Source organism: Capricornis sumatraensis, chromosome 9 (assembly GCF_032405125.1).
Source record: "Capricornis sumatraensis isolate serow.1 chromosome 9, serow.2, whole genome shotgun sequence".
Taxonomy (NCBI): Eukaryota; Metazoa; Chordata; class Mammalia; order Artiodactyla; family Bovidae; genus Capricornis; species Capricornis sumatraensis.
In genome coordinates, this window is record NC_091077.1 from 22,413,544 (window position 1) to 22,435,583 (window position 22,040).

A 22,040-nucleotide genomic window follows, 5' to 3' on the forward strand; every position below is an offset into this window, starting at 1 on the left:
CACCTCTAATAAATGGTTTGAATAATTAGGGTTAGGGTTAGAATTGAACGTGGGTAGGGGTCAGAGCTTGGTTGCCCAATGTGGCAGCATTTCAAGACCTGAGTGATTGGTGGATCCCCCACAGGCAAGGCCCCATGCTTTGGGGATGGGAGGGTGTTAATAGTTGGGGAGTGGGCTGTTAGGTCAAAGAGATGCTTGGAGAGTGTCCTTGGAGGGTTTGTGAGGGGCTCAGTAAGCCAGGAGAGGGGCTTTGAAGTCAGTTGTTTGCTGGGTGAGATGAAGCTGAGGGTTTGGAAATGTTCTGAGCCCCCATGGGCCCCCTAGCCTGGTCCAAGTCCCCCACTGTGCTGAGTCCTCTGTGAGTAGCCTGAAATCCCCCTTGCTCCTGAGCCATTTACTAGGGTTGACTCTTCTGTGGCCGCACTGAGTCCTCAGGTTGGGTGATAGGGGGAGGATCAGGATCAAGTGAACTTAGAGCTACAGTAGAAACCCAACTAGGGAGGGCCATGGACCTTTGGATCAGGTGCGGATGGGTGCTGAGTGAGCCTGGGGAGGGGTGTCTGGGAATAGATCTGATTTGAGTTTTAAAGGACACAGGGAGAAGAGGAGCAGTAACAAACTGCGCTAGCATTGATGGGGGTCCTGCCACGTGTCCACTGGCTCTAGAAGCACATCGAAGGGGCAGATAAGGTGGGGTTCCCACTCACCTTCCTGGGCCTCTCTTCCTGAGAGACCCCTGGCCCTCCAGGTCAGGAGCCTTGGTTATGGGGCCATCAATCCCAGCCCCTTACCTTTCTCAGTCTATCGAGGCCTCAGAGAGAATGAACACTATCACAACTCTTACCAGCATTTCCTCAACCCAGCTTTATTAAGGCAACAGCTGCTGATGCATCAGTTACAGAAATATTTCCTCAAGCACACCCCTACCATGACCCACCCTCAGCCCCATCTGCTGACCCAGGGCCAGCAAACTCTTACCCCACCCCAGCTGTAAATTCTTCCTGAGGCTCCTCCAGCCCCATCTCCTGAAGCTCTCAGGGCATCAGGACATGAGGGGACGTGGTCTCAGAGGATGCCCTTGATCCTTTTACAAGATTTCCATCCTTCTATAGATATGACAACACTCTGTAAAGCTTCTTTGAATTTTGAGAAGTTACTTTTCTCAGTAATACAGTTGTGTCCTGTTAGCTAAATAAGAAACACATAATTAAGTTCTCTTCTTAGCAGAAAAAAAAAAAAAAGTAAAAGCAAACTCTGTTCTCCCAGCCATCAGGGCCCTGTAAGACCCACCTGTCTACCTAGGAGGTAACTCGGGCAAACCCTCCCCGTCTGTCTTCACTGGGCACCATCTGGTGATAGTACAGCCCCAGGACTGAGGATCATCCATAGCTTTAGGGAGAGACCCAGCAGAGTGTGGGCAGGTCTCCTGGCTTCCCAGGACAGGGACATGCAGGGTGGGAGGACACAGGAGACAAACAGTAAGGTAGGCAAAGAGCAGGGAACCTCAGTCGTTTCTCCACAACATCCTCCCCTAAGCCACTACCCATCCCCACACCGTGGGCTCCCAGTGGAGCTCCTTAGCCTAAGAAAGGGTACCAAGAGCAGGGCAAACCAGAGCCAGTTAAGACTCACCACCTGACTGGGGTTGGCCCTGAGTGCCCTTCCCTCTCCCAGGCTGAGTCCACGCCCTGACCTGTCCCACACTGATTCCTGTGTGTACGGGCTTGGCAGAGGGTAAACGGAAATGTCTAGAATAACCCCTGAATCCCCACTCCCCTAAGCCTCAGTCCCTGTCAGTGAGTGGACTTCTTTTGGATGACAAATTAGTATCTGAAGCCTCACATGTGGCAAATGGGGGCCCTAAGAAGCCACTGGGCCTCCGGCTGTGGTGGCCAGAGAAATGTCTCAGGTTCCCCTAAGAACAACTTACTTTCAGCTTTGGGCAGATTTCGGTGAGTTGCCTCATGTTCTTACAGACTTTTTCTATGTGCCAGTCATTCTTGTGTTTCGTAGAGATGTTATTCAGGGTGGAGATGAAGCCCTCTATAAACTTCCCATAGCAGAGTTCCTGAAACAGGGTTGGGGGGCATTGAGTTGAGGGTCCGCTGACCCTCAGCCTCGTCCATCCCTAGTTACCCTGGCCAGATGGAACCCTGGACTCAAACTCAGGCCAGGGTAAACAGGGATGGTTGAGGTTTGCAGTGGGTTTCTGGTCTCTCCCTTGGCATGGGGCTGCTCTGGGATAGTGATCAAAGAGCCTGGAAAAACCTGGCTGCTGGTTCATCTGCTTCCTGAGCCAGAGACTTCATCTTCAAACTCCCAACTTTCTCCCCAGATTTCTTGACTCAACAACTTTCGTTCTTGTCTCTGCCCTGAGATTTCCCTTTAGAGTAGAGTCAGAAATGACCGTGGGTGACTGCTCCTTACCTCACTGGTGTTCTGAGGCCTTTCGAAGGAGCCCTGGAGGCAGGAAAAGTTGGTTAGAAACACAGAGGGCCAGTGAGAGTTAAGTGATGTTTGATGAAGACCCAGACTTACCTTGTATGTAACGTTGTCAGCCATGAGTTCTTTCTCAATCTCAGCACAGACTGCCGTGTGATTGTCCTGGGTAGACCCACTGACTATCTTCACTGGGGTGGAATGGCTCTCCAAGACCCATGACACACAAGCCAGGAGCACGTACAGGTACATGGTATGATGGAGGGTGGCCCCAAGCTGATCCGAACCCTAGGCTTGACAGCATTTCTGTGAGGAGATGTACCTATATATGAGAGTCTGAGGAAATGCTACGTCTCTTATCAGTTATCATTGGTTTACGTAGAAGACACCGAGGATCTGTGTTATCTCTGGGCAAGATGTGTTTTTTATGCATTTTCTATGACTACATCATACTCTGTGGATTCTTGTCTTTGCTAAAATTCAGATTTGGTCTAAGAATTTTTATTTATAATTGCATCTAAAGTCATGACCTTTCTGCCTGTGTGTGGGGTAGGTCTTTGACCAGGACTGGTGCTGTCTACAGTTGGTGGCCTGAGCAGAGCAAGCAAGTAGGGTGGAGAAAAAAAACCAGACAGGAGCTAAAACTCACCAAATAAGCTTCCCCAGGCCCACTTGTCAAGGTAAAGGCTGGCCATGCTGCCCACTTGACACTTAGGGAGAGACCCAGTTCCTCACAGATCCCAGAAGGGACACTGGAGGACAGGTTTGGGAACAAGGCTTCCAGCCCCATTGACAAAGCACGGGCAGGAAGGAGAAATACTGTTTTCCCAGTCTGAAGGCCATGGATTTGGGGGGAAGGTGCCGGATTGCATGCAGAACTTAATGTAAAAACAGAAACCAACTCAGAAAAATGCCAGAAGAGAGCCATGTACTAACAAATTATGCGCTTACATTCTGACACTCAAAGATTAAGATCACCCATTTGGGGAAAAATTTGGTAAATATGCTGAGCTCTGACCCCTGTGGTTTTTTTTTTTTTTTTCCCTGAACAGCTAGTCTATCTGCTGGTTCACCTTGGGAGTGGTTGAAACCCTGAGTGTGAGGGGCAGGGCATGGCCAGTGACCAGCCAAGCCTCAGGAATCCCCCACCTGCCCAAGAAGGATGATGACCCTTCTCTGGAGCAAGATTCCCACTGTCTGGGTTACTTGGACTTCCAAGTGAACCTGAAAACTTCTCTCTGGAGTGGGAACCTTTGAGCATCCAGGGAAGCATGTCCACGTGTGCAGAATGTCATACCCAGGTGGGCTCCCGCCTCCCCTGTGCTCTGACAGTGCTGTCTGTCCAATTGTGCCTGATCTGCAGGCCCCAGCCCCCTCCCCCAACTCCCAGCTTCCTCCCCACCCTGCCCTGGGCCAGAGAGGAGAGCACCTTGAGCATCTGCTCATGATTAAAAACAAACGAAAACTGCACAAATAAGAACAGACTTTTAATAATTTATTATTATAGAAAACCATCTTGAATAAATATGGGGTATGAGCTTAAATAAATAAATAAATAAATATTAAAATACATAAATATATAAATAAATATTACTGATCCCTGCCAGTGTAAAACATGTCCTGTTTCCCCTGCCACACGTGTATCAGGGTCAACATGGCCCTGAACAAGTCAGTGGCCCCCTACAGCTCTGGCCCTCCCTGTGGCCCCTCCAGTGTGAAGATCCTGAGTTTTGTTTGGCTCTTTGTGGGTAGGAGGGCAGCGATCTGTGAGGTAGGCTCCTGGGCTGGCTTCTGGCTGGTCTGGCCTGCTTCACTTCTGGACTGGTTCCCAGCAGTCAAAGGGAATGATAAAAAGGAAATCCTTCAGGTTCTCTTTGAAACTTTTGAAGGTGATAATCTGGGTTTCACAGGAAGTTTCCTTAAGAGAGAAAAGGAAAAAAAACCCTGAGTCCAGGCATGAGGGGTAACATGGGGGAGGGATCAGCATGCTTCTGTGCTGCCTCCGAGAACTCAGAGGTCAGAAGGCCTGTCTGGGGCCCGCCTGCTGACATGGGTCAGGTGACATCTTGCCACCCAAAGGGTGCACAGCGCTGTCAGTGGCAGCCGGACCAGGGGCCCAATAAAAGTGCAAGACAGACATTGGTCTGCTGGGCAGCTGGGCCCCTGCGTCTTTGGTCCCAGGCCAGGGCACAAAGCTGAGCCCCGGCTGTCTCTAGGAGCCCAGAATGAGCACATTTCAAGGCCACAGACCTCACTTTTCCCACAGGGAAGGAATGTTTGGGGCTTTTTTCCATTCCAAGTAAGCTTTCCTCCTTGCTCCAGTGCAATCCAGGCATCCCAGGAAGGACCAGGGGAAAGTCCTTTAAGGAGGAGGCACTTGGGCTGTGGAACTTCCTCTGGGCCTTAGGCAGGTCTTGAGTTTCCTTGTATTTGCCTCACCTCTGACATCATTAATAGTAGTGACAAGCAAGGTAGCAGCTCCCGCTAGGACATGGCACAGTCTCTCGAGCTCCAGGGCTTTAACACCTAGAGTGGTTGCCTCTCAGGAAGGGCTGATCATTGCAAATCTATCGATTCAAACCATTTGGAGCCCCAAACGCCCGCAGCCAGAAGTCTCGCCCCACTATTTCTCCACCCTCCTCGAATGAGACCTTCCTGCTTGGGCACCTAATGGGGGCACTCACCTGGGTAGGGGGGCAGTGTTTCTTGTAGTGGCTGGCCATCATGGTCAAGGAGCCCGTGAGACTGGTGAGGCTGCCCCGCAGGCCCTGCTTGTACAGCTCCAGGCGAGTCTGCAGGCATGTCGGCTCCTGTGAGAAATATCCATCCCTTGGTGAGCAGTGGCCCAGTGTGCTCTGGTGGGCCCAGGACATCCTCGCCATCACTGCTTCCTCTTCTCATCCCACTCGCCCAAGAGCAGGGCCTGGGAGGGGCACAGGATTATTCCTGACTAAGCTCAGGCCAGGCCCTGTCATACACACGGCCTTGTCCCCCCATCCACTGCAGACGAGTCTGACTCGCCCTCACCACTCAGCTCAGGCCACCTCTAGCCAGCATAGCCACATTCCCTTGGTCTGGTATCTCAAGAGGGTCCCAGCCCCCAGAAAAGGAGATCGATGGTCCTTCCACCCTTCAGGGGGAAGGGGGTGGGGGGCTTGCCCAAACCTGCCGTGCAAACCTTCTGTGACCTTCAGTGGCCAGCACGGTGTCCACAGGGCTTGGTCTCAGGGCACAGTGAGTGTCCCAAGCCCACACCCCCTGTCTCATGACATAACCCCGACCTGTCCCCGGGTGACCCCGATACCCTTGAACACTAGGTCTGTCCATGGCTGCTCAGCTAATAAAGGAATCCACATGACTGCCACAGGGGCAAGGCCTCCTAAGCAACCCTCCTTCTGGCAGCCAGCTGGCTGGAGAGAAAGTGGACAACCCTGTAAGGGTCCATCTAAAATGGAGTCAGTCCCCAGGGCAGAGGCCTTTGGGAAAAGGTGTATCAGAGAGAAGCATCTTACCTGGGAGTCAAACATTTCAGAGACGACTTCTACTGTTTCATTCTGTAGAAAAGGAAAATGTTCTGTTATCGAGCTGACAGGCAGGATGAGTCCAGGCCAGCAGGGTGGCCCAGGCGTGGCCTGTGCTCCCTCCCTCACTCACCATCACAGCAGCAGTGTCACTGCTGTCGTTCAGAAGGCTCAGGGCCTCCTTGATGGCATCCACATGCTGCCAGGGCCGGGTGACAGGGCTGGGTGGGCGAGTGGGTGCGGAGAAGCTGCAGACCACAGTGCCCAGGAGAAGCAGGTTCTGCAGCCACATCCTCTTGAGGACTTTAGCCTTTCTCTCTGAGCACTGGGCTCACTGGCAAAAGAGCTCTTATATACACAGTTAGAGGAAATGATTAATGGTGACCACAAAACGCCAGGGAGGCGGGGGAACTACCTGAACTGTGGAATCTCCTGGCCCTTATCAGCTACCATGGAACGGTGAGCCTTTCCCCCAGGTGGTCAGGCTTGGGGCTTTTCACTAATGAGCCCTTCCAAGAATTGGCAGCCCACCTGCCTGCTTTCCTGAGCGTTCTCCAGCCCTCCCCAGCAGTCTGACCTGCCAAGGCTTCCCCCTCCCTCTGAGGGGCCTCTGGGTACAGCTTGGACTTCCTGGCCTGAAGTGGCCAGGGCGGGGCCTGGAAGACACTGGATTGGGCTTCTACCCCCGCCCCCACCCTTGGCTCCCCATCCTGCCTGTGTCCCAAGAAGCCTTTGGGCTGGCTGAGCTACACTGGGGCCCATTCCGACGCAGTGTCCCCTTCTCCTCCTAGAGCCCGCAGTTCTGGCCACAGTGAGACATTGGAGTGTGAGGAAGACTCTCACAGGCCTGCCTCGCTGTCCGCCTAGGCAGATTCCAGCCCAATGACATGGTCCTGTGACAGCTCACCTCAGCTCCTATCAAGGGTCTGGAGCGGTCAGCAAGCTGTGCCCATCCAGGGTCCTCTGCCTCACAGCTCCTGTGAGCTGAGGGAATAACAACCGTATGCATGTCCAGCCAGAAAGATTCCAGAATGTATCCTCCACGGTGAAATCTCATCTGAAAGCAACAGTCCTGGGGTACACAGTCATATTCAGCTCCAAAGCTGCACAGGTGGGTTGGGGCTCTCAGCTGGGGCGGGTCAGGGTTCTGAGTTCAAAGCTTGCCTCAACACCACCTTGCCAAGTGACTCTTCTGAGTTGTGTGAACCTCACTTGCCTCTGCAGGGCAGGCTGTCCCCTTTGAGGTGGGCACTGTGCTCCTATCTACAGCCTCTTGCAGGCACCAGCAGGGCCGTGGCTGCATCCACAGGGGGTACAGGGGACAACAGCTTCTTAACCAAGGTTCTTCCAGGCTTAACTTCCTACATGGCCCCAGTGCCAGCCCACCTCCAGCTCAGCAGCCTCCCTGTGGAACAGGAACTGCTTCTGGAAAGGTCACAAGCTCTTGAGGGGCTAACAAGTGTTTGATTTTCACAATGAACTTTGAAGAGGACGGCATGAGTTGGTATTTACTTCCCGATGCTCTAAGTTTCATGACTGAAGGGGTATGGGTCCACACGTTTCCGTATCTGAGTGTCCGTGTGCCTGTGTGGTTGCTGTCTATACTTACAGATGTGTCAGGAGGGGAGGGTATTTTATGCGGTGCATCTGTGTGAGCCCCCATGCCTCTGCAGGTGCCTCTCTGATAGGGGAGGAACTCCCCACACTGGGTAATGATGTCTCAGGGCCCCAGATGATTTAACCTGGATTGATGGTGTCAGACATAAGTGAGGACATGCTGCCTGAGCCCCAGTGGACAGCCCTGGGGAGCAGGTAGAACTCACTGTCTGAGCACTGTGGCCCGAACCTGCAGCCCTAGCAAGTTTCATGGCATAGCAGGAGAGTTGCTGTCCTTGTACAGGGAAGCCAGGCCTTGGTCATCCAGACGCCCCACCCTTGCCCCCGCGAGGTCCCTGCCAGGATCTGGGGCACACCGTGAGGCCAGCCTTACTCATTTGCGCCTGCTAGAACATTTCTAGGTGGCCAAACTGGGGATGAGAGTGTGGCGTGTTCAAACCCTGATCCTTCCTCTACCTTTTCCACGAAACCTCTGCTCAGGCCCTAACAGGGAGCGCTCGAGGGGGAACATAGGTGAAGGGGCCACACAGAGTGAAAGTCTGTGTCATTCAGAGCCCTGGAGGCTGTGAGGTGGGCGATCGCTAAGCTTGTGGCCAGGGAGGCAAAGAGCTGGGGTGGCCTTTCTGAGATGGAAGGTCACTTTCCTCCTCGAAATGACTTGTCACAGCTCAGACAATTAGTCAACAAACTCTTCCAGTCTGCACCAAGCCCTGTGCTGGGGAAGAGGAAGTTGAGACCCTCCCACTGGTCCTTTCATCTAGCCCTGGAGGCTTTCAGTCCGGTAGGGGAGCAGTGGACCCTCCCATTGTATGATCCAGGCTGGGATGGAGGAAATTCAGAGCTAAGGAATCTCAAGGAACCACTTCTTCCAGCTCAGTGGTCACAGGGCACCAGCGACTTTTTCTGGGAGATGCTGCCTCCCAGTGCATGCTGAAAGAGCAAGTAGAGTCAGGTGGCAAGTCAGGTTGCCGGAAGGAGGAGGAGGACAGTTTAGGGGGAGAGTGTCTTGGGCACCAACAGGTTTAGGAATAGGTATGGTGAAGAGGGGCTTCCCTGGTGGCTCAGAAGTAAAGAATCTGCCTGCCAATGCGGGAGGCACAGGTTCGATCCCTGGGTTGGGAAGATCCCTTGGAGAAGGAAATGGCAACACACTCCAGTTTTCTTGCCTAGGGAGTCCCATGGGAACAGTCCCTGGGGTTTCAAAGAGGTGACACGAGGTAGTGACCAAACAACAGCAAAAACACGGTGAAGAGGAGGCAGCTTACACAGTGTGCTGTGGAGTGTACGCGAGGAGGGTTAGAGCTTCTGCCCATGTGCCCGAGGTGAGAGCCCAGGGGCTGCAAAAGCAGGTCTGTAGGACCTGAGGGCCCTGTTATCTGAAAAGAAGGGCTGAAGGCCAGGGCAGTAGTGTCTAGGGGCCAGAGGCATGATAGTTGGGCAAGAGACTGGCCAGTGGTCCTGGGAGAGAAGGAAAGGAGGAGCAGGAGCCACAAGGAGAGGTCCACACCAGCAGGGTGGCCTGTGGGCATTGAAGTCGGCACACAGAGGACCGAAGTCCAGGGGTTTGACAATGAGGTTCATGGGCAGCCATGCATCTTTCTTCTGGAAAGATGACATCAGGGCTGAGGCTGTGACATGGGCAGGCATTCCTAGATTGCACTGCATGGAAAGTGGCAGTGATAACATCGAGCGGGTACAGTGACTCAGGGCCCCCAGTGGGACTGTGGGAGGGTGGGGTGAGGACCAGGATGGGCAGTGTGACTCCTCTTTGGCCCGTTCCCCCCCTGGTCAGGAGAAAACCCTCTGGAAGGGGTTTCCTGTGAGTGTCCCTCCCACAGACTCTGAGGGAAATTAGGGGCTTGTGGTTTCTCTGGCATCTTTTTCACAGAGGAAGTTATCACAAGGGAAGGAAATGGGCCTCGGGGTGCCTTGCATCCTATGGGACCTTTGCATGAGCATCTCAGCTGATCTTGCCCTCCCTGGGCCTGCCACCCCTTGATGGGGGTGTTGGTCCTTTTCCTCCCTGGGGACTTGAGAGCCAGGAGAGCTGTGGCCCACCCAGTTCAATCACTGATGGCAGAGATGGGATTTGGGCCCATATCTGTTCCTGCTCCTCTGATCTCTTCTCTCAGGGATCAGAAAGCCTGCTGGTGTGGACCTCTCCTTGTGGCTCCTGCTCCTCCTTTCCTTCTCTCCCAGGACCACTGGCCAGTCTCTTGCCCAACTATCATGCCTCTGGCCCCTAGACACTACTGCCCTGGCCTTCAGCCCTTCTTTTCAGATAACAGGGCCCTCAGGTCCTACAGACCTGCTTTTGCAGCCCCTGGGCTCTCGCCTCGGGCACATGGGCAGAAGCTCTAACCCTCCTCGCGTACACTCCACAGCACACTGTGTAAGCCGCCTCCTCTTCACCGTGTTGTTGCTGTTGTTTGGTCACTACCTCGTGTCACCTCTTTGAAACCCCGGGGACTGTTCCCATGGGACTCCCTAGGCAAGAAAACTGGAGTGTGTTGCCATTTCCTTCTCCAAGGGATCTTCCCAACCCAGGGATCGAACCTGTGCCTCCTCAGGAAATGCTAGCCACCTGGCTAGACCAGCAGAGGGATGTCTCCCTCAGGGCATCTATAAGGAGAGAGTCCTCCAGGTGTTGGCGGGGAAGCTAGGGTGGCCTGTCACCATCCCCAGGAAGCCCTGGGGGCCAAAGGCAGAATTTCCCCAGCAGAGCCTGACATCCAGGCATCTCTGTCTCAGGATTAACTCTCCACCATTGATCCCTGGGTAGCCCAAGAACGTCCCTCCTCCCTGAGCCTCAGCTCCCTCATCTGTACAATGCATTTAATTATTGCTACCTCACATGGGAAATTGTTGCTTGTCCCAGGAAACTTCATGGGAGAATCCTCCCAGATAGGAGGCATCGCTTTGGGAGTTTTCTAAAGTCCAAACAAGGCAGAGGTCTCAGCCTTACTGGAATTTGCAGGGATAGCTACTCCTTCCCCAGCTGCTGCCCAGACAGCATCTTTCTCAACAGATGTGGCAAGGTGGCGAGCCCAACCACCACCCAGACTCGGGGCTCATGGGGGAACCCTCAGGAGAACCCAGTGTGGGGACAGCACCGTGAGTGGCTTGCCCTTCCTGAAAGAGATGTCGCTGCGAAAGGCCAGGCTGCCCTGGAGCGCTGTTGTGGTCCTGCTCTCTGGGCATCCCAAGACCCCTGGCGCTGGCGAGTTTCGATTGGTCTAGGGGAATCTGAGGGTGGTTAACCCCCAACCATGTGTGTGTAAACTCTGCATCCATATAGCCCACCTCCCAGGGAGGTGGGTGTGTGGCTGACCTCACAGCCCTCTGCTCTCAGAGCTCACTTCTGATGCTCATGTTGGGTAGGGGGCAGGGAGGGCAAGGACCAGACTCATAGGCACAGTGTTCAAGGTATCAATCAAGACATGAACAGAAAGTGAACAGCCCGGAGGGGTCAGTCATGAAATGAGTGAAGCAAGCTAAGAGAAAGCCTTGAGGGGACTCACTGTATGTGTGTGTTGGGGTTAGGAGGTGAGTGAGGAACCTGTGACACTTGGCGTTCTAGTTCAGGCAGCTGGGTGGACAATAGGGCCATTTGCTGCAATGGGAGAGACCCAAAGTATCAGAGAAGTTTGGGGAGTCAGTCCAGACCGGACTGGATGTGGCAAGTTTGAGAGGCCAGGGGAACTTCAGAAGACTCACTTGTGGCCACATGGGCCCAGAGGTCAGAGAGAAGTCAGGGCATAAGACACGTGGAAGTCACTGGTGAAGAGGAAGTTCCTGAGCGCTGCACAGAGTCAGCCAGGCCTTGGGCAGTACCCAGGGGTGCCAACTTTAAGGCAGGGCCAAGGATGATAGTGGTCTAGTGGCCAGGATTTGGCACTTTCACTGCCACAGACCCGGGTTCCGGGTGAGGGACGATGTGTTTTCTGGGGCTTCCCAGGTGGTAGTGGTAAAGAACCCACCTGCCAACACAGGAGACATAAGAGACGTGGGCTCAATTCCTTGGTCAGGAAGATCCCGTGGAGGAGGAAATGGCAACCCACTATAGTATTCTTGCTTGAAGAATCCCATGGACAGAAGAGCCTGGTGGGCTGCAGTCCGTGGGGTCCCATAGAGTCAGACATGACTGAAGCAACTGAGCACGCAAGGATGAGAGGTCCTTTTCACTTCACTCCTTGGTCCGTGGGCTGCTTTGCTATTTCCCAGCACCGAACAACTATACACTCAGGTAATGACATACCAAGGGTAGGTGCACCAGGCCTTCCCTCCCCCAACCTATGCCTCTCACCCTCCCAGAGTACCCCCTCCAGGGCTGGAAATGCATCCCCCCGAAACCTGTGAATCTCTGTCCCTTAAGCTCTTCCCCAGCTAGGAGTGTCATCAGATACCTAGAAGGGGCCTCTGCCTTTACCTGCCTCCTTGGTGCGGGGGGTGGAGGTGGGTGGGGTGGGGAGACATTGGAGGCTTCATTAAAAATTAAAAGGAGAAATCATTACCAGAAGCCTTTATAACTTCCCAAAGTCCTTAGGGTGCCCCTCACTTCTCTCTGGGTCTGGAGTTCAGGCAAAGGCACTGGGCGAGAGCCTGGGGACCCTAGCTTGGCTGTCTCACCAGTCCTCCTGGAGCTGATTGGCCAGTCACAGTTGCAGGTGCAAGCTTTCTCTTCTGGGCAAGATGGGTGGTTCTGGAACGAGCTTCCTGGGACTTTTCTGAAGTGTTAGGGCTCCCTCGGACTCACCCTGAGGTCCTATCTGGGCAGGTGTGTCTCTTGCTTCCAGTTCTGTTCTTCAGGTCCCAGAGGGCTCTGGCCTTGAGCCGCGAGCTCCCTGTTATATACCTCTGCCTCTGGGCAGAAGCCCCTACCTCCTCCCAGCACCTTTCCCAGAGGCCCCCGAGCCCCTCCCAGCAGGAGTAGTGACAAAGGGCTCAGTGAACTGCGGGGCAGGGGAGGGAGACGGCCCACACAACGTCTCTAGGATGACCAGATTCTAGGAGAGATTCCTTGGGGATCTCACTCCCTGAAACATACCTTCATTCCCCACTCCCTCAGGCCACATCCTAGCAAGTGTTGTGCCAAGTCCCCTGTATAGGGTTGTGGGGGCACAGCAGCTGCCTTCGTGTTGAATGAAGGGTTGGAGGCCAACGGGCCTGCCTTCAATCTTGGCCGCTTTTCACTGCATGACCTCAAACTGTGATTTCCACCTCTGGACCCCAGTTGGCTTATCTCCACAAGGAGGTGAAGGTCCGCTTTGCAGGTAAAAACCCCCTAACAAAGAAGTTTGGGGCTGCATTGGGGGATGTTTTCTGTTTTGACTGACTGGGTGCCTCCCCCTTCCAGCCTCTATTACCCTGTTGGAAAGAGAGGAAGAGAGGGGAGTGATTGCTGAAGTCTGGGCCAGTCTCCAGAGGCTTTTGGTGGGGGTAGTAGGGGGTTTTCCTATTCAGACCTTTCCTCAGTACCCCAGCACCACCCCACAAGCAACCCCCAGGAGCAAACCCTGCCAGGCAGCCTGGGGATTCAAGGTCAGCTGACTAGGAAATGACTCAGTCCATGGATTTTCCTGGAGAGAGTCAACTGACAACACGGGTGTAGGGCACTGTCCTCCCTAGTCCTGCCCCCTGTCTGGGGTGGGAGGAGGTGGTCCCAGACTGCCAGGAGCCTAAGGCTTAGCCTTGTAGGAAAAAGCAGCCACCAAGTCTAGCCCTCGGCCTGAGGAAAACAGAGTCACGTTTGTTGGATGCTCACTGGCATAGGGTGAGCTTGTCCAAAATGTTTTCCCCGCTCTCATTCGAGGCTCAGACCCCCTCTGAGGGGTTCATTGTTTTTATTACCACACTCAAGGGGACCCTGGTCCTTCTCCCCACAGGGGACAGGACATAAACAGTGGAAGGAGAGGGAACACCCTGCCACCATCACCCCCGGATGTGGACCCTCACTCGCAGCACTCTGCCACAGCGCCCTGCTCCCAGGCGCTCTTATAACCCCGTGCTTCATCCTGGCCACAGGCACAGGCCCAGCCATGCCCCTTTCCCAACACAGCTCCCTTCAGAGCTGCACGTCTTCACTGTACAGTCTGCTGTCCCTGGCTCTCCTACTTCATCTCTGGCACGGCCCATGTGGAGCCCTCCAGGGCAGGCCGAGTGGAGACACTCGCCTGTTGTTGGCTGAAAGAAGTCCCAGGGGCAGCCAGTTCAAGGGCACCTGTCCGAGGAGGGGGCGAGAAGACCTCAGGCTGGGATTCTGTGGACCCTGGGGAGCAGGAAGGCCTGTGGAAGACCACAGCCTGAGCCGAGGCTGGAGATGGAAGCTGAGTCTGGGATCTCTGAGGAGCTGGTGGAACGGAGGAGGCCTTGACTACCAGCCAAGGCAGGGTATGGCTGTGAGCCAGTGGTCTCTCTCAGAAGCTCCAGGAGGCGTGGGGATGGGAGCAAGCATGGATCTAAGCCCGCTGTGTGCAGACGTGGAGAGTGGGGGTGTGCTGGGTAGGAGAAGGGACAGATATTCATGTAGGGGATTTTGGTGATAAGCATGTGGTGGCTCTGTGAGCGCAGGATGGACCTGAAGCACTGTAGCTGTGCTGTGCACCCCTAAAGCTGGAGCCCGTAGGCAGTAGGTACCCCTAGAGGCCTGGGTTCAGTCAAGGAGAGATTCCAGGTGGTCTCTGGACCAGACTTAAAGGGCTCCTGTGCCTCAGTGGGCATGAGCCTGACCTGAGGTTTTCAAGGAGAAAAACTGAGGCCCAGCCCATGGTGAGAACTCAACCCCCGACTCTGGCCCACACAACCTCTGCCTCTCCCTCCCTTCCTCCCACCGTGGCTCCAGAGATCCCCCTCTTTCCTCCAGCATCTCTCCTCTGCCTTGGCTCTTCCTGTTGGCCCTAAACACAGTGATGTGGCCCCCTCCTCTCCCTGCATGTCCGTACAAGCCCCACTCCTCAGGCATAGTTGTCTAGTCTTGCTGCCTCCACAGTGGCTGGGCTGGGCTGAGCAAAGAGAGGGAGGAACTGAGGAGCTACCAGGCTGAGACCCAGAGGTGCCGAGGGCCCAGCGTTGTCAGGCTCTGGAAACAAAGGCAGTGGCCAAAGGAGTTCTGGGGGACCTGTCTCCACCTGGCCATTGGACACCCACACTGTGGTCCTATAAGCTACCTAACCCCCTGTGACCCCCAGCTCAGCCTATACTCTCAGACTCCACACCCTGCGCCCTGGCACCATCTGCCTGACATCCCTGTCTGCACCTCTGGCTGCCTGATGAGCTCCTACTCCTTTCTCAAGCTCCCTCCACATTACCTCCTGAGAGAAGCACCTCGGCCGAGATCCGCACCCATCTGTCCATCGCTCTGTATGTAATAACCCGCCCCACACCATCCTGGGCATAGCCAAGAGGCCCCCAGGCCTGACTTAGTGTCTCCCCCAACTCTCTGCTCCAGCCTGGGTAAGCTGTGGAGGGTCTTCAGGGTGCTTGCTGAACTAAGTGAAGTGCCAGGGTGGGAGGGGCAGAACCCGTTTCTGGAACAAGATTCACACCATGGAGGGAGGTGGGCAATGCCTCTCTGAGTTCTCTCCTCAGGAACTTGCCTTCCTGGCAATTTCTTTTTGCTCTATTTTTCTGTATTTCCAAGTTTATTTCAACAAACAAACAAACCCCCAAAGTTTATCAGTAAAGATCATTTATTTTCTCTCATATTACCCTTGCAATAAAAAAATACTATCTTTGAAAATTGAAGAATAGTTAATTTACAGTGTTTCAGGTATACAGCAAAAAGATTTAGTTACATACCATATATATACATACGCACACTATTTATACTATAGTTATATACTATAGTTATAGTACATGTATACACACATAGCTAAGATTCTTTTCCATAACATTTTTTAATTAAATAGAATTCCTGTTATCTACTTTCCTGCTGAAAAGGCACCTAGGATTTGGAAGGGTGGGAACCTTGGCCTTCACTTGGCCTTTGTGCGATTTATGATGGGGCTTGGATGCCCCCTAGTGGCAACTGAGCTTATAGAGCTGGCGCTAAGGACAGTCTGCTGCTGCTGCGGCTAGTCGCTTCAGTCGTGTCCGACTCCGTGCGACCCCATAGATGGCAGCCCACCAGGCTCCCCCCTCTCTGGGATTCTCTGGCTAAGACCTGTGGGGGAGACTGACCTAGGACCTACCATTTGGTCATCAGCCATCTCCCTGCAGGCAGATGGACATGACGTGAAAATACCCCAACTCAACTGGGAACTGACCACCTGTTGGTTCTGGGCCACAGACCAGGACTGTGCTAGACCCAGGCAGGGTCTGCAATTTGGGGGTCAAGGATGAAACTGAGTGTGCTGGGCTCATGTTTATCCCAGTTCAGCCTGGAGCAGCATGGACTGTTCTACAAGAAGGGCAATGAAGAACCTCCCAGAATCCAACAAGGCCCGCCCCCTTCTCAAGTTTCACAGGCCCAATGGACATGAGTTTGAGCAAATTCTGGGAAATAGTAAAGGACAGGGAATCCTGGCATGCTGCACTCCATAGTGCTGCAAAGAGTTGGACATGACTTAGGGACTGAACAACAACTTCTCAAGCATGTCTCCTCCGCCCAGGACCTACAGGTCCTGCCTATGCTGACCTCACACTCCACATCCTCTGATCTCTCTGCACGGAGTCTGTGTTGTCTGCCCACTTCCTGCAGTGACTGGCTACTGACACAGGGCTTGGGCTTGAGGAGGGCAGGGAGGGACTGAGGGAGAAGCGGGCTCTCCCTTCTGTGGTGCTCTCAGCTCATTTCAGTCTCTGGGCAACAGCTGCTGTCCTTTTGGTCCAGAGCTCTTTCCTCCCTGGTTGCTGTGTGGCTGGCAGTTTCTTGTCACTCATATGTCACCTCCTTGGAAAGACCTTCCAAGGCCATTCAATCTGAAGCAAGCTCCCTGAACACCTTCCCTCTCTCTGTTAACTGCCATATCCCCCGCGTCCAGCAGAGGGCCAGACTCCTAGGTATTCAGCACCTAAAGCCTTTATGGGACTTGTGAGGAGTCAGAGAGGATGACATTGCCCCTTAGCACAGCGACAGGAGAAAGGTTGCTCTGCCCCGCCTCCCCTGAACCCTCAGACTGGAGAAGGTACACTGGGCAGGATGCAGGGGAGCCAGAGAGGGAGGCACTCAGAGCTAAAGGGTCAGTGGGGCCCCAAGGGTCAGGGGGCAGACTGAAGCCACATTCAGTGATGCCCCAGCCTCTGTCATTCAGATCAGTCTGTGCCACCCCAGGGCTACAGGGGCAGTCCTCCCAGTGGGTCCCTGCCCACCCCTCTCTCTCAGGGCTCTGTCCTTGAGTAGTGTGAATAACCCAGAGGTAGGCAGCATTTGAGCTAGTCTTTTGTTCTTCCATGTATTCATTTTTTTCTTTTTCAATACGATTCCAAATCCCCTAAACACTGACACTTTATACTAAGTTTTTTAAAAAGAATTATTGCACACATTTTCAGATCCTTCATAAGATACAGGAGACTGTTTCTGAGTTTTTTAAAAATATATTTATTTATTTTTAATTGATGGTTGCTTTACAATATTGGGTTGGTTTCTATCATACATCAGCATGAGTTAGTAATAGGTGTACATATGTCCCCCTCACTCTTGAATGTCCCTCCCACCTCCCAACCCATTCCTACCCATCTAGGTTATTACACAGCCCCAATATGAGTTCCCTGAGTCATACAGCAAATCCCCATTGGCTGTCTATTTACATGTGTTAGCATATATGCTTCCACGCTGCTCTCCTCATTCATTTCACCCTCTCCCTCTTCTCCCCCACCCTTGTCATAAGCCTGTTCTCTCTCTCTGTGTCTCCATTGCTGCTCTGTGAACAGGTTTATCAGTGCCATCCTTCTAGACTCCCTACATATGCTTTAGTATATGACATTCGTTTTTCTTTTTCTGACTTCCTGCACTCTGCATAATAGGCTCTAGGTTCATCCACTTTATTAGAACTGACTGAAATGCATCCCTTTTTATGGCTGAGTAATATTCCATTGCATCTATGTACCATAGCTTCTTTATCCATTCATCTGTTGATGGATGTCTAGGTTGCTTCCATGTCCTAGCTATCTTAAATAGCCAAAGCAATCTTGAGAAAGAAAAATGGAGCTGGAAGAATCAACTTACCTGATTTTTTCAAACCATACTACAAAGCTACAGCCATCAAGATAGTATGATACTGGCTCAATGACTTGTTTTTATTATGTTATTCCTGGTCTAGTTTAGTAAGATTTCAGTCTGCTCTATTAGTGATTCAAAAGCTAAATTTCATCTTCTCTTTTTAGTACCTTCACTCATCCGTTTGAAGGATCCTAATGCTTTTGAAACATTAGATGGTATCATCAAGATAGTATGGTACTGGCTCAGTGACTTGTTTTTGTTATGTTATTCCTGGTCTACTTTAATAAGAAAGATTTCAGTCTGCGCTATTAGTGATTCAAAAGCTAGATTGCATCTTCTCTTTTAGTACCTTCACTCATCCGTTTGAAGCATCCTAATGCTTCATTAAACATTAGAAAATATGCTGGAAAAGGGCTTTTTAAATACTCAGAGTCTTACTTGTTACTTCAAGTAAACAGCTTTTTAAAATCAACTTGGGCATGTTGAATCAGGATTAGGGCATGCGAGGCTGCAGTAACAGTGTGGGTAAAGGTCTAAGGTGTGAAAAAGGTGTGTGGTTCACCTAGGAAGCCACAGCACTTCTGTTACCTGCAGCGTTGAGAAGATAGGTAGCTGTGAGAGTAGGAAAATAGAAGCACTAGGTGGACTCAGGCCTTTTATGCGACCCTAGGACTCTGTATTGGAGAAGACGACGGGCACCCACTCCAGTCCTCTTGCCTGGAAAACCCCATGGATGGAGGAGCCTGGTGGGCTGCCATCCATGGGGTCTCTAGGAGTTGGACACGACTGAGCGACTTCACTTCCACTTTTCACTTTCATGTATTGGAGAAGAAATGGCAACCCACTCCAGTATTCTTGCCTGGAGAATCCCAAGGACAGGGGAACCTGGTGGGCTGCCGTCTATGGGGTCGGTTACACAGAGTCAGACACGACTGAAGTGACTTGGCAGCAGCAGCAGCAGGACTCTGTATGGGTCTTTCCTGGTGATTCAGTGGTCAAGAATCTACCTGTCAATGCAGGAGATGCAGGTTTGATCCTTGGGTCAGTAAGAGTCCCTGGAGAAGGAAATGGCAATCCACTCTAGTATTTTTGCCTGGGAAATCCCATGGACAGAGGAACCTAGTGAGCTATGGTTCATGAGATCACAAAAGAGTTGGACATGATTTAGTGACTAAACACAGACCTTGTCTGTATCTGGACAAGGTCCAGAAGACCCTCCAGGACTGGAAAATTAAGTATAAACCAACCTGACCACATTTGCCTTTTCTAAAATTCAATCTAGCTTCCCAATGGACTACAGATTGCCAGGGTGTGGGTACAAGGGCCCATCCGGTGCAGGGAGGCATGTTAAATCATCAGGCGAGAGAGTTACTGAGTCAAAGTGAAACACTAGCAACAAAGCATTTGTTAAGAGAGTGTAGTTTATTTTCAAGATGTGTACCTCAGTTTCAAATCTGAGGTACAAATGAACATACTCCCAAGTCCCCATCTTAAGATTTGTCCAGAAGGAGCAGAACATGACTCCTCTGCTAAAATAAATACCCTTCACATTTGCACAAGGTAATAAATAAATACATACATAAATAAATAAGTCTCAATAGATTAAAAATGAGAAAATAATCCCAAAAGGACAAAAGGGGGCCACACATATCAGGAATTAAATAATTAACGATTCATCTGACTCCACAGGAGAAAATTAATTCTTCCAGGCCTGGACCATGTGAGAAACATCGAAGAAATTTAGGACAGTCTGTTGTCACTGATGATCTGAGGCTTCAGAGAGGGAACTAGGCTTCAGACTTCAGATGTTAGAAAAACCGTATGTTCTTGGACTTCAGATAGTCTCTGCTGCTGCTAAGTCACTTCAGTCATGTCTGAGATAGCTTCTAACGGTAGCCAAATATTCTTCCAATTTCATCCGAAAATCCCCCAAGTTGCTGTCCTCAATAAGAATTGAATCTTCCTGTGTAGAAACAAAGAAGGAGCCATCATCAGATGGAGCCGGGTTGGAAGGTGGATGTCAGGCTGGGGTCAAGTTGTGGCTCAGGGCATCACCTCAGGGGCATTTGGGGGGCAGCTTACCGTGGGTGTGGCTGTGGGCAGCACTGGCTGGAATTCCTGTGGGGAGAGACCAAAGCAAACAGTCAGAGACTGTCCTCGATAACAAGCAAGAGCCGCCACCCTCCTGCCAGAGGAAGGGCAGGGTCAAGGTAGGGATCCCCAGGCCCTTGACAGCTTCACATACCTTAAGATTTTTCATGATTTTTGAATCATTTCCAAAAGTATCTGTGGCAAATGTCATGAACGCTTTCAGGTTTGCCTGCAGGAGGCTCTTATTCTAAGGGGACAAAGAATACATGTGAGGGGGAAAGTTGGAGTGTCCTTCTTACGACTGGGCTGAAGTCACCCTCGCAGTTTTCCAAGACTGCTTTTAGGGACATCCCTGGACAGCCTCTTCCTAGTCCCCTTCTTGCCCCAGATGTGTCTCTGAACTGCTCCAAAGGTCGCCATCCAAGAGGTGAATGCACACCCCCAGACAAGCTTTACATCACCCACGTCCCAAGCCTGTGGCTCTTGTGAGTTGCATGAAGGTCTTGGGTGGATCTTTTTGCACTTGGGGGAAAAAAATATTTCCCCAGACTCTAAAAAGGCAAAAGCCTGCCTAAGGGAAATATTTGCAGCTAAAAGGCCATGAATTAACTGAATTTAATGAATTAACGGCTCCTTGAAATCAGGAAGACAATCACAGAGACCCCAGTGTGGAAAGGGGTGCAGCGTGTGAACTGCTAGTGCCTAAGAGAGGGGAAATGCAAATGGCCAGTGAACTCGAGAGATTCTACCTCTTGTTTGACCCAAGAATTGCCATGCAAGCAAAGGTGAAATAACCACTTTAGGAAAAATAGCTAAAAGTGATGATGACTAGTGCTGGTCGGCATTGGAAAACATGACTCAATTATTTAAGGAAAAAGAAGGTGGCAGGCATGATCCTGTGGGAAATTTTAGTCTGCCAGCCCAGAAACTGCCCCACTGAAAACTGAGCTTAAGGCCTCTGGTATTGTTCATCTAGAGCTGCCTTTTCCTTTTGTAATTAAGAAAAATCATTTTCATTATTACAGCCATAACTGGGGAAATGTCCCGAGCACTCGTTAAGCACAAGACACTGGTCTGGGAACTTGATGCACAGTGTGCATTTAATTTTCACAACACCACCACTGAGATAGGTGCTGCTAACCCTAGTGGCTAGCCAAGGTGGTGTGACATGCCTGAGGTCACCAGGCAGGAAGGAGATGGGAACCCACCCAAGTGCACCCATGTGTGGGGCTGAACTCTTACCGCCAGGATATTCTTCTCATCCGAGTTCAAGGAGCCCTGGTGAGGCAGAGAGAGAGAGAGAGCCCCTGAGTGCTATTGGCCCAAGGCACCTGCCAGCCCTTCCCTGCCCCTTGCCAACTTTATCCCAGCTACTCACTTCTGGACTCGGAGTTATTTTCTTTAGGTCATCCATAATTTCCTCCATCAAGCTAGAATACGGAGTCCTCGATGTCCTCAAAGGCAACCCCTTTGCCTGAGGGGCATGGAGTGCAAGCAGAAGCAGGAGCAGATGCAAGATAGAGAGGCTGCTCATGTTTGGGCTGGCAGGATGGATTCTGTCTTGTCCAGGTCCTTCGTGGTGCTCTGAAGTGTCTGAGACAGCCCCCGACTTTTATTCAGTGTGCCCATGCCCCAGGGAAGCAAAGGGAGGACGGGCTTCGGAAGAATCTTTATCTGACATGGAACCTCCATAGCAAACCACAGACTTATTCATCACTTTCTAGTATTTGAGATCAGTGAAACTTGGAAGAAAAAATTACTCAAAGGGTATCTCCTTATCTTGCCAGGGAGGCTGAGACAGGCGGTCACTGGGCAGAGTGGGGATAGGTAAGAGATCCTGTCTGACAGGTGAGGGTCCACTGACTCGGAGCTCCTGCCCAGTGGGATGCGGTCCTGCCATACCCTGTACAGCCCTTACCTTCTGCTTCCCACCCCACCTGGCACTGCCTGGTTCTGAGTGGGTGGCCAGCTGAAGGCCCAGTGGAGCAGGCAGGAATTTATCTGGCAGCCAGTGAATAAAGGAGAGGGTTGTGTTGCAGGGGTCTGGATCCCAGTCTGTTCTGAAGGCGATTCGGCTGATGCAGGTTGGCAGGAAGGGTTTACTGAACAGGGCAGATGAGGGGTCCTCGAAAGACCAGAGAAGCAGCACCCAGATAGGAAGAAGGCAGACTAGGAGGGGGTGCCCAGAGGGCAGGCCCTGAAGAAGAGGCGAA

The 22,040-nt window shown here is 52.1% G+C and overlaps 2 protein-coding genes across 2 annotated transcripts; both read right to left on the reverse strand.

Moving 5' to 3' along the window:
* Positions 1-4,249: 4,249 nt before the first annotated feature.
* CSF2 (colony stimulating factor 2) lies at positions 4,250-6,252 on the reverse strand. The gene is made up of 4 exons (XM_068981348.1): positions 6,094-6,252; positions 5,952-5,993; positions 5,124-5,249; positions 4,250-4,357 (listed from the first exon to the last, which is right to left on the reverse strand). Exons 1-4 carry the CDS (start codon positions 6,250-6,252, stop codon positions 4,250-4,252), a joined length of 435 nt encoding a protein of 144 aa, XP_068837449.1.
* Positions 6,253-19,600: 13,348 nt separating this feature from the next.
* IL3 (interleukin 3) lies at positions 19,601-21,361 on the reverse strand. Its single transcript, XM_068979270.1, has 5 exons — positions 21,206-21,361; positions 21,070-21,105; positions 19,982-20,074; positions 19,819-19,854; positions 19,601-19,699 (listed from the first exon to the last, which is right to left on the reverse strand). The coding sequence occupies exons 1-5, from the start codon at positions 21,359-21,361 to the stop codon at positions 19,601-19,603; spliced, it is 420 nt and encodes a 139-aa protein (XP_068835371.1).
* Positions 21,362-22,040: the final 679 nt, after the last annotated feature.

Bases quoted from the DNA above. Each gene is read 5' to 3' on its own strand.
- CSF2 (XM_068981348.1), bottom strand. From the start codon at position 6,252: ATGTGGCTGCAGAACCTGCTTCTCCTGGGCACTGTGGTCTGCAGCTTC. The intron at 5,250-5,951 runs GTAAGATGCTTC...TATTTCTCACAG, and splicing joins CTGAAATGTTTGACTCCCAG to GAGCCGACATGCCTGCAGAC. The intron at 4,358-5,123 runs GTGAGTGCCCCC...TTCTCTCTTAAG, and splicing joins AACACTGCCCCCCTACCCAG to GAAACTTCCTGTGAAACCCA.
- IL3 (XM_068979270.1), bottom strand. From the start codon at position 21,361: ATGAGCAGCCTCTCTATCTTGCATCTGCTCCTGCTTCTGCTTGCACTC. The intron at 21,106-21,205 runs GTGAGTAGCTGG...CTGCCTCACCAG, and splicing joins AAATAACTCCGAGTCCAGAA to GGCTCCTTGAACTCGGATGA. The intron at 19,855-19,981 runs GTATGTGAAGCT...CTCTCCCCACAG, and splicing joins AAATCATGAAAAATCTTAAG to GAATTCCAGCCAGTGCTGCC.